General features: G+C 34.8%; 1 protein-coding gene across 8 annotated transcripts; it reads right to left on the reverse strand.

Annotated features, from left to right (window-relative positions):
• Positions 1-55: 55 nt before the first annotated feature.
• LOC104755570 (transportin MOS14) lies at positions 56-7,050 on the reverse strand. 8 transcript variants are annotated; one of them, XR_015586768.1, is made up of 24 exons: positions 6,622-6,990; positions 6,418-6,516; positions 6,130-6,336; positions 5,918-6,037; positions 5,747-5,830; positions 5,603-5,659; positions 5,265-5,393; positions 5,081-5,142; positions 4,932-4,988; positions 4,729-4,852; positions 4,178-4,312; positions 3,912-3,992; positions 3,552-3,669; positions 3,393-3,464; positions 3,083-3,218; positions 2,831-2,980; positions 2,429-2,514; positions 1,948-2,135; positions 1,586-1,678; positions 1,245-1,432; positions 1,026-1,137; positions 787-944; positions 589-705; positions 56-496 (listed from the first exon to the last, which is right to left on the reverse strand). XR_015586768.1 is itself a non-coding variant. In XM_010477971.3 (24 exons), the coding sequence occupies exons 1-24, from the start codon at positions 6,823-6,825 to the stop codon at positions 257-259; spliced, it is 3,021 nt and encodes a 1,006-aa protein (XP_010476273.2). In that variant the 5' UTR covers positions 6,826-7,050; the 3' UTR covers positions 56-256. The 8 variants fall into 8 exon arrangements, 2 of the variants coding, with proteins under 2 accessions (XP_010476273.2, XP_010476274.2); XR_015586773.1 differs by having other exon boundaries at positions 3,556-3,669; positions 6,622-6,959; XR_015586774.1 differs by having other exon boundaries at positions 3,556-3,669; positions 4,187-4,312; positions 6,622-6,940.
• Positions 7,051-11,536: the final 4,486 nt, after the last annotated feature.

An 11,536-nucleotide genomic window follows, 5' to 3' on the forward strand; every position in this document is an offset into this window, starting at 1 on the left:
CGATAGACTACATTACTAAAGACTGCGTGCCGTTTTTGGTTTGCATCAATGTAAATGAATAAAAAATGTTAACCATTGGGATGTATATATTAATTATTATTCTTCTCGTCAGATGAATCTAAAAGAGATGGCTAACGATTCTTCATGAGGTTTCTTACCCTCCTGTACAGTAGAATCAGAGCATTGCCAGAGAAATGAAGAAGAAGATGCATTGCCCTCATTATTAAGGCAACACAATAAAATGAAGATTATTGATTCAAATGATGTTTAGATTCGGATCGTTTCGATGAGAATCAGCAAAATCTCTCACTAATCGCTTCAATGCTCGACCATGTTTCCCTTGCATATGTCCTCCTACTTGACTGTTATTGTTTCCAAAATTGCAGCTTTTGTTCTCAAGGTAATCAATCCCTGCTCCCCCCAGAGCTTCTGACCATTCCCTCACTATGTTCTCTGCTTCTCCTTGCTTTAGATACTCACTCGGGAGTGCCCAAACCTGAATACAACAAAAAAAAAAGTCATCAGACCAAACAAAACAGAGGTGGGGTTCGGTCTTAATGTGGTCACGAGAGAGGTAGAGAGAGATACCGCAGAGTTTAGCCATCCTTGAAGAGATTTCCAACACAGCATTCCTTTCCATGATGTCCTCTCACATAAACTGCAGATTGCAGCTAACTGTTGCAGTATCGTCGAACACTTTTGGACCTATAACAAAAACAGAACCAAAAAGGTCAATCAAAGATCCCGATCCATCACTGCTTTTGCTATTATACACAAAATATTTACCCTTGACATAGCTGCAACTCCAAGTAGAGCATAGACCAAATTAGACAAAAGTCCTTCTCCGCAGTGAGATACAACCTGGACAGAGACCACGCTGAATGATCCTTCAGATATGCAATTCACAGTTTCGATCATGGATGAAAGCGAAACCTCCAAGAAACCTATAGAATTCAAAAAACATAGTGTAAGCAGTATGCTTACGACCACAAGTTCATGCCAATAGTAAACAACTGCGAACTTACCTGATAAGTATGACATTGCAGCTAAAGCAGCGCCTCGGTGCATAGCTGTACAACAAATAGCCGCTTTGTGGAAAGAAATCTCAAGTAGTGTTCCAGAAGTACCCAACAACTCCTGTGTCATAAAAAGCAATAGAATCAAACCTTCACCCCAAGACTCCTTTTAAAAAAATATGAACTGAAAGTTATATACTTCAACGAGCAAAAGAGTGGTTGCAAAACCTTATGACAACCGCGGATCAATGCCGATGCGAAATTCACATATGCTTCCACCAAATCGGGTTCTTGGTCGCATATATATGATGAATTTATGCCCATCAATGATGATGCTTGTGTAAATCTCTCAAATGTAGTGATAAACAAGGACCCATATTCCTCCTTATGACAAAATTCTTCGGCGATTACACAGGCTGATAAAAATTTCGGGAAAAGGCATACTTTAGAGAACTGGCTGATCAACTAATTAACCTAGGGTATAGTTTATTTAAGCTAGCCAATAACAGCCGTTACTAAAGATTAAAGCTAGCCTCTTAAGAAATTTTTCTCCTTCAAAAAACCCTCACCTGTTCTTATGTAACATTCTTGGCTTTGAAATGACAGAAAGTTTCTCGATAGACAGTCCAGTACACTAGGTAGTAGCAGCATAAAGTGCTCACCTGTAAATAATGCAAATACTAAGGGTTAAAATGTCAGTGAAACCTGCTAATGAAAATGAAAATATCGAAATGGCTTGATTTGGAGCCATAGTGGTCCCAAAATCATATGCATAGTCAGACTCTTAGGGTATGAAAGCAAGAAACAATTGGTAGATATTCTGAGAAGTACTAGTATAAAGGACGCCATGGAATAACGAATTGTTCCAGGCTATAAAGGCATGCCAAGATGAATGTAGCGTCAAAGAATAGAGAGATGAGAAGTTTGAAACCTGACGACTGAACTGCCACTGAAAGAGCACGACATGCTGCTGCAGCTAAACTACCACTCTCCATGTGTTCAGACCTAAATAGCTTCTCCAAAATGGGCCAGAAAACGGTCAACAAAGAAAGGATTGGACCATCTGCCACAGGGACAGATGACAGAGACGTCGCAAGGTGACTGAATACAGTTCCAATCCTGAATCACGAAACAGGTGAAGAGCAAACTAATCAATATAATATACTTACCAAAGTTTTGTACACCATATAAAACAAAATACCAGAGTGCAAGCTACTAAAGATCATGGATACTTTGTTCAGAGTTACCAAATTTATCTAACGCAGATGATCAGGAAAATATATGTAACGTAAAACTGTAACAATCTTTTCATAGATAACTTGAAGTCTCGACACCGCAAACAGGTCACCAAAAACTTCTAGATTACGCCACAAGTAAGCTAGATCGTAAATACAGCAGTCACAGAAGCAGACCTGTAAAGACCTCTTGTCACAGAGCTCAGCATGCGCGTGTAAGTGGCTGGACTCTGTCTACCAGAAGACTCAACGTCTTCATCTACCTAAAACCACAAAGGATAGAAAAGCATCATCTATCATATCATTGGGGAAGGCATTAGATTGGAAAAGCACGGAAACAATAGAAAATGAAAGAGAAAAGAAAGGATAATTTTCCAGATAGCACTTCTATCTACTTAGTGTTCTTCTAGTCACATTTAAGAGTAAAATGTTGAAAAGTGGCCTCAGAGATATGGACAATTAGCTGATTCTTTTTCCATTAATAGAGAGCAAAAAAAACGAGCTACTGGTTCAGGAACAAGAAAGATAAGAAGAGCCTTGAAGTATATCTCTTTCTAACTAAACAATATAATTACTTACTAGTTTTGAAAGAACTTCATAACTTGACGAAAGCAATTGAGTTAATAATTTATTTTGTAGTTCTTTGTTAGAAACAGAGCCAAGGATGACAGTGATAGCGGTAATGACTTCTTCCTCATCTTCCAAGGCCAAATTCCACTGCTCCAAACACTAAGAAAGGTAAAAATAAAACAATTCAGGAGACGCAATATAATATCAGTGTAATTTGAGTATGTTTTAACAGTTAACGAAATGGTCAGATGATGCTGATACCTCTCCTATCCTCATTAAGATATCCAAATTTGATGTTTCCTGGATTACAGCTGGAGCATCTTCGCAAATTTTACGCAGAGCAGAAGCACAAGCATGTGAACAAATAGGTTCAGAAATTCCTCCTGCAAGAAATAATCTAAAAGTAGAAAGACCATTAGATTATCAGACATATTGAGGTTATAAGATATAAACATACACCTTCTACAAGACTGAAAAGTACCAATCAGAAAACAAAGAAAAAATAAATAGACAGTTTGAAGCTCCTATGACAAATATGTTATTTAACGGTCATTAAAGAAAGTATACTTACAGCAAGGGTCTGGCGTTACTTGGAAAAACAGAGATCCATCTTGAATAAGAGCCAACAACATCTGCCAGTGATCTGTATACCTAAAAGATGATTATTGTCAAATGTTGATTGCATTAACAGTACAAGAAAATTGTTAGTAAGGCAAGGGTATGAACTGACATACAACACATATAAACCCCTTGAGCTCACTAGATGGCCTAGCGGAGAATGCAGAAACCAATTGCATGATCAGTGAAAAATCAAAAGCCTCTCCCTCTTGCAAGATAAATTCAGAAACCTGAAACAATAGAATCCTTTAGTAAAAGACAGGGATTGACAATAGAAAATGCAACTCCTGAAAACTGCCAAGATTAAAGCTAACATCACCAATCTCCCAAAAAAAGAAAAACAAATGGAGAGATGGATAATTAACAGTAGAGAACCCATACAATGTTACCCCACCCCTCTCTGGGCTGTTTTGAAACCAGAAACTTCATATGAAACAATATGATTTAAAGAAAAGAGGTCACGGTTGCTCACCGCATTAAGAGCAAACAATTTCGCCTCAACCTCCCTCAAGGGCATCGAAACATTTGAAGAAGGCAGACCACCAAAAAATAACTACAGGTATATCAGCAGGAAAAGGTTAAAAATAGTTGAACAAAGAAGCTGTGTTCAAAGTGACAGAGTCCAAAAACATTAAAATTTACGGTAAGCATTCCTCTTTCACAAACCCACAGGCCACAGCATAATACAAATTAGTTGTGTAGCGAATACTGAATTTGAATTGTGAATTGAGAGCACACCTTACTCACAAATGTTGTAGGATGGAGTAGCTGACAAATATCAACCAAGAGCTCAAGAAGGTTATTTCTAAAATGCAAAAGGCCATCGGGAAGGTCAAGTCCGGGACCCTCGTCACTAGAGGTAAACTCATCAACCTGAAGATAAATTGCTAGGAAGTTTAGAATCGCAATAAAAAAAAACACCATTAGTACAATAAAACAAGCACATGTGCAACAATTCGTGGACTTATGAACATTTAGGAAATGACAAAGCTTGATACAGTGAATAAAATTTGGTAAAAAGATGAAAGGTAAGACGGAGATGCATGAAACTGTGAATGACAAGCCTAAAAGTTTCAAAACTGTGAACTAAATTTGAAAAATAGCTTCCACCAAAACCTTAATAGTTGACCAAACTTAACCATGAAGAATATAATATTAAGGAGAGAATTCTAAGTTAACAGAAACGTACATTATAATTTGTTCTTTCAAGGTATTCTGGTGCTACAACTGATATGATAGTGCTATTAGATATATGAAAACTGAACTAAAGAAAGTTGCCAAGATGTAACCTGAGCGCGGAGCACAAGAGCATCAACTAAAGCTGAGAAAACTGGTAGAAATATATCTTTCACACGATTTCTGTCATTCTGTCTGTTTCCACCTAGGCTAAGTATATATGTTGCAAAAGTTGACCTACGAAAAAAAAAAACAAGTCTGAGAGCAAAGAACAGCCATATGGTTGTAAAGAAGCTTAATAAGACCAAAATAATACCAAAACTGTACAGTTGAGTCTGCAATCTCCCAGTCTTCACTTGGAAATGACACGCAGCTGAAAATATAATTGATGGACAGTAAAGAAGAGTAACGTGGAAAAGATAACTAAATACGCACGCAAACAAGCAATGAAGACCTACTACTCACCTCAAAATCGCATCAGTCAGAATAAGTGCTTCAGAACTTGCTTCAACTATCAAACAAGGTGCCTGAAACATATTGCAAACCGACGTGAGCCTCGAAAAAAGCAGAAAATAAAGTTAAGTAAATAGTAATAACGTCACAACAATATATAACACTCATGAGGAGATAAAATGGAACTCGAACTCACAGCTTGTCCGATTTCAGACATCAAGCATGCCAGGCCAGAGACAACTTTCAGATCAGCATTTATAAGAGCTGGTTTTAGAAGTGTATCTCTGAGAAACTGTACTTTGTACAATAAAACCTGAGGAAGATCCTGCAAGAAGAAAACAAGTCAAAGCTAAGAAAATCCAGACACATACACTTTTGCTATTGAACTATTAAAATATTATGTAAGCTTTTGCTATTACACTATAAGTCAATACATTGATACTAAACCTTATGCAACAGATAGCCATAAAGTATGAACAAACCAGAGCAGAATATACAAATAAAAAATGTCAATATAATGTAGTTCAAACATACCTCATGCCGAGTAACAAGTTCAACAAGCACCTCAATGGCGAGATCAAAAGTAGTACCCTATGGAACACAGAGAAATAAGAATCCAAAAGGCAGTTTGTAGAAAAGTGAGTAATTTAAACTAACTACACCACAAAGAAAAGTCACCTGCAGGGCATTGAATACATAGTTAAGAAGGGGATGTGAAGGCACTGCGCCTTGTGGAATCTCAGAGAAACATCCAGCACGGACCTAACGAAATGAGTAAAGACATCAACATGAAATCCAGTGAAAACCTATTACAACACGAGGTCTACATGAAAAAAGAAAACAACATACCCAACTCAGTAAGCAACGAAGTATTTTACGGTTGTTGTCATGCGGATAATGAGGGGAAGTGAATTGCTTCTCAGACTGCTGGAGTAAGAAATCAAGAACCATGGAAGTATGCGAGAGAAGCTGTTACATAGCGAAAAAAAGAAGCGAGGTTAAGTAAAACAAGGATAAAAAACACAAACTTTTGCGAAAAGAAAGGAGAAGGAACAACGAACCTCCTGACGAAGATCAGATTGATGAGAGAAATGGCGAGTGTCAGATATCTCTTCAGGTAAGACAGTGAGAAGCTCAAGCAAGACGACATTACCATCATCATGAGCTTGAAGAGTCTGAAGTGCGAACATTAACTTATCAAAGGGCTTTGAATAAGGATCCGCGTGAAGAAGAAGCGCCGAGAGAGCTAAACATATCTGCGTCAATAACTGCAATTCCACCCCACAATTCCAATTGTTTCATTCCCATCGCCGGAGCAAACACACACAAACAAAAAGAAGGGTACAAACCTGAGGAACACCGGAGCTGTATATCTTAGCAGCAAGAAGAAGGGCATTGAGAAGAGCATCTTTAGCAGTTGATTGAAGATTCGAGGCTTCGTTCTGAATCTGAAAACCCAAACACACACATAAAAAGAGAGAGAGAGGGGTTAAAACAAAAACATAAAAGAAGGGTTTTTTTGAATCTGAGGATGGATGGGAAAAAGTTTGAACCTTTCGACGGAGAATTTGGGCGGCGAAGAATTGGAGGTCGAAAAGAGAAACAATAGGGGAAGTGAGGAGAGAAGTGGAGACATCCCAAGCAGCGGGAGTGAGCTGGAATTGAACAAGCCATTGATTAGCGGCAACTCTGTTGGATGATTCAGGATCGTGATTCAATACATGTATTGCTTCTGCTACTTTCCTCTGTAACTCCATTCAATTCTCTCTTTTTTTTTGCATTCCACTCTCTCTCGTCTCGTCTCGTCTCCCTTCTTCTTCTTCCACTCTTGAGATGACTCTTCGGAATAATTTTTTATTTTTATGTTTTGAGAAAAAAAAAAAAAAAAAAAAGTAAAATTAAAAAGGAAAAAAATTAAAGACAATTTAATTCTTTTTTTTTTAAGAATCCAATCAGAGTTACTTCTTCTCTTTTTCTCCCTCGGTTCGGTTCGGTTCGATATATCAGTTAAAATCAAAAAAAGGTCGGAAAAGAAAAGAAAACAATACGTTACATTAAATATTTGTATAAAACTGCTAATAATGTTAATTAATATTTATCCACAAAATGCATTCAGAATCGATGAGATTAATGCTTTCAAGATTAGTTGCATGTTAGACTATTAAAGAGTAGGATATTAGGATTGTCATCCGACAATCCAACCAAGTACTTGTGTACTACAATAGCCAATTCTACTACAATTACAGGTTTTAGAACGAGTTAGTGTCACAAAACATTCATTAACTAAGTCTAAACTAAACACAAGTAACATCTACGCTACAGTGTTGACAGGCACTTAGCCAAAATTGCCCAATTATATTTTTGAGAACACTGTGGCAGGCTGTTAAAGGCCCATTAGGAAACCATTGTATTCTCTAATGGCCCATTCAGTAGTACCCGAACTAAGATTGCTGGTAAGCTAATAACAAACTAACAAGCCAATCAAATGCCAGAAGAGAGCAAGTACAATACATATTGAGACGTGTTACTTACTTCGGAAGCCATCCTTTCACCAAGCCTATTGACATTTTGTCATCCAATAATCATATGGACATGGTCAATTTCTCAGTACTATATGACGAGATTAATGATGATATTGAGTTGGATGCATTACACTCTCACATTATTAGACAAACCAAGCTATTAAAGAGTGGGAGAACCGGAGAAGGGTCGTCGAGACTCGAGACAAGGACAACTCTTTCTCCAACTAAGCCACTCTTACCTTTTGGAGCTTTCTTTTCTTCTATCAAATTGTAGTTCAGTCCGCGTAATCTTAATTAAGTCAACGATGTTGTACCTACGATCTGTCATCTCGGGCAATAGGCAAAGGGCCTAGGCCGGGCGCGTCTAATAGGCCAAGAGCGTATTACTGATCGGTCCATAAGGCCCGGAGAAAGGAAGAGAGCGCGGAGATGCTTCGTGTTGGTCAGCTCGCAGCTCGGGCTTGGTCAAAGATTCCCGCATTCAAGAGGATTAATTAGGATACGCAAATCGTGCCCCATTAATTATGCATTAATTAGGTAATAAATTGGTCGGTATAAATATGTAAGGGGGGAGTCTTTTGTAAGGGATCGAACAAATTTTCTGAAACAAGCAATACAATACAAATATTCAAAACACTCTCCATTCAGTTCGGAATCTCCAACGGCGATAGGCTCCTCCGTATTCAAAATCACTTCGGATAGAGAGAGTTGATTTCGGTTCTCACAAACGAGAACAATCTTTCGACCTCTTTCTTTGTCAATTCTTGTATGGTTTTTTATTTTTTCTCTGTTAATCAACGAAAATGTGATTCTGATTCTTTTCCACATAGATGTATTGTTTCTATATTTGTCATCAAACTTATAATTTGAACCTGATCAACCTCATCAACATTCCATTAATTAAAAAAATGTATATTCAATTTTATGTATTCCAAATTGTCTAATACATTGAATTTAAAATATTATATATATAGTGTGACCTAAAAAAAAGTTAAGAAGATTGTATAGGTTATCCAATTTGAAAAGTCTCACAAGCTTTAAGAATGATTGCGAAATATTGTTTTCAAGTTTTCTAGGTAAAGTTGGTGAGTCGAATTCACAAATCTTTCTGTAATTATTATCTAACTGTGCAATAATTTTATAAAGCAATATTAAATTCTTCATATGCATAACTAAACCGGCCTTGGGTTGGGGGCTCCATTCGTAGGACAAGGACAACATGTCGTGAAGAAAGTGTCTGAGACTAATAATGGTCAAGAATTATAAATTCATGTCGAATAAGAATAGTCCACATTCGATTTGACCAATGGGGATCTATGGTTTGGTTCATGTCTATATCACTTCATTGTCAAGTGTAATAATACTACGAGCTTATAGATTTTTATTTATTCATTCTGCTGGTTCAATCGTGCAGCCAGGTTTTACTTATGATTTTAATAGTTATACAAACTACATTTTTATTGGATTACTTGTTTTTTATACCCTCGAGAGATTCAGATAGTTGATTTAAAAAATAATTTAGACGACTTTTGGAATATGCAGCTGAGAAATAATAGTAATAATATAGTTAGTCGAAACATCATTAATCATGCAAGATGTAATACTTTTTTTTTTTTTTTTGACAAACGCAAGATGTAATACTAAAGTCATTTTGATAGAAGTAAACTCTTTTCACCATCGCCAAGTACCGTCCGTACATCCAGGTCAGGAGTTTTTTTTTAATAAAGAATCCAACAATTGTAATTATAAGTATAGTGTGACATTGTAAACAAAAACCACTCTGATTTCAACAATAGTTAATCACCGGTTAGATATTCAGTTTTATAATACCTACAAAGTTCAAAGGAATTAGTATGTGATTCTGCTTGGTATCTTAGCGGAATACGCAATAAAAACATGAATGTTACAACTTCTATTTTAGGTTACTAATCAAAGCTTTTAAAGAAAACTCTTGTAAGAAAGTTAGAATTACAAAAGGTAAGATAAAAATTGATTATGCTTCAAATTTATCGTCTCTTTAATTTCTTAACTGCTTTAGAGAGAAAACAAGATTTTGATGAGGTTTCACTGATGTCATATTGTGTATACAAGGATAAAATGTTGACATGTCAAAAGAAATTAGGAGGAGAGAATCTATCTCTAAAGTATAGTTTCATAGGATTCCAACGAGGTCCAGAGGTGAAGGAGATGCTAAACAAAAAGTCTTCGATCCCAAGATTCCACATATTTGTATTACAAAAGTCCTCAGTTTCAGGGACCTACAGAATATTCTTCAAAACTAAACTTAAATTAACAATTCCAAATTGAATTCCCTTCGTCCAAAAAAACGGCTTACTTCTAAAATATTTTAAATTATTCTTATGGTTTGTGTTCGAACAAGTTTCTAAACTCAAGAAAATAAAACCCACTATTAAGGAAATAATATGTTAAGATCTATAAAAAGTAAAAAAAAAAAATTCTCAAGAGGTTGAGATATATAATATCACCTCCTCCAAAATAAATAAACAAAAACATTTAAGATAACTTAAAATCGAGTGATACAATGAACACTCCAAATCTATCCAAACGACTTATAGTATTTAACTATTTATGACATATTACAATTGTATAAACGTCATTTACATGTGCAGTTGTGCACTTAGGAGATACTTAATTTGATATCTGAAAGAATTTTTTTTTGTAGACTTTGGGAATTACCTTTACAAAAAACTTGATGATAAAAACATAACATAATTTCAACAATTAAAAGACTAAAATATATTACAAAAAAAATTATGTATCCATCAAAATGAATACAATCATCACAAATCTTGTAATAAATTATGAAAATAATAATAAACATAGTATTCCAAAGATATAAACAATTATTATTAAGTTGAAGTGTTAATTGTAGTATATATGTATGTCATTGTTATAAAATTCAATATATCATATTGAATTTATTTATTTTTCTCCATAATTTTCAAAAACTCACACAATTAATTGAATGTAAAAAAAGACAATCTAAGACGAAATCATATCTAAAATTTTCATTTTTCAAGAAACATAAAACGACTCTTTACTGATCTCATAAATTTTGTTTTTTCTCTTTCAAAATGTCACTATCTACAATAGATGAAATCACAAAAACTTAATGTTTAAGTTGGATATTCATTGAACTTATTTTTGAATATAAAATCTCTTATTTTGACTTTGATGACTATGCAACTTAAACTTTATGTCTTTAACTAATAGTGCAGATACTAACATTTTTGAAGAAAAAGTAAATTATGAAATCAGTGAAGAGTCATTTTATGTTAAGTATTACTCTATAAATAAATAGTTTAAATATGATTTTGTCTTAGATTGTCTTTTTTACATTCTATCAATTGTGTGAGTTTTAGAAAATAATTATTAGAAAAAGTAAAAAATATATATTTACAAGATTATGGTTTTGTTAATCCTCCATTATGGTTTTTTTTTGTTTTTTTTTTTTGAAACAATCATTTCATAGAAGAGATATATAGATAAACAAAGAGTTTAAAGAATCAACAAGTTGAGAAGTTTTGTTCCAAGAAACACACAAAAGAAAAAAAAAAAAAAAAAAGAGTACGACTTTGCCCAAGTTAATGTTTCGAAGACTTTACCTTTGCCATGGTTAAGGAGCCCAAAAGTTCCAACTGTTCCCCGAGTCTCAAGAATTGACTTCGAGAACTAATTAATATTAATAACAAAAGTACAGCAACTACTGTATTGAATTCTACTGTAATAGTTATTGTAAGATTTAAAGTAAATAGTATACCAAAATTTTTTTTGAAAACTTGAAGTTACCACTATTTATGAGTTTTTGATAGTCAAATGAACATTCAATGACAAAAATAAAATAACTACTACATACTAGTAGTTAATTTATTGCATGCATTTGGGGATGCTATGTTTTTAGAAAATAAATGTTATTTAAATTTAT

Source organism: Camelina sativa, chromosome 17 (genome assembly GCF_030686135.1).
Source record: "Camelina sativa cultivar CO46 ecotype springtype chromosome 17, ASM3068613v1".
Classification (NCBI taxonomy): domain Eukaryota; kingdom Viridiplantae; phylum Streptophyta; class Magnoliopsida; order Brassicales; family Brassicaceae; genus Camelina; species Camelina sativa.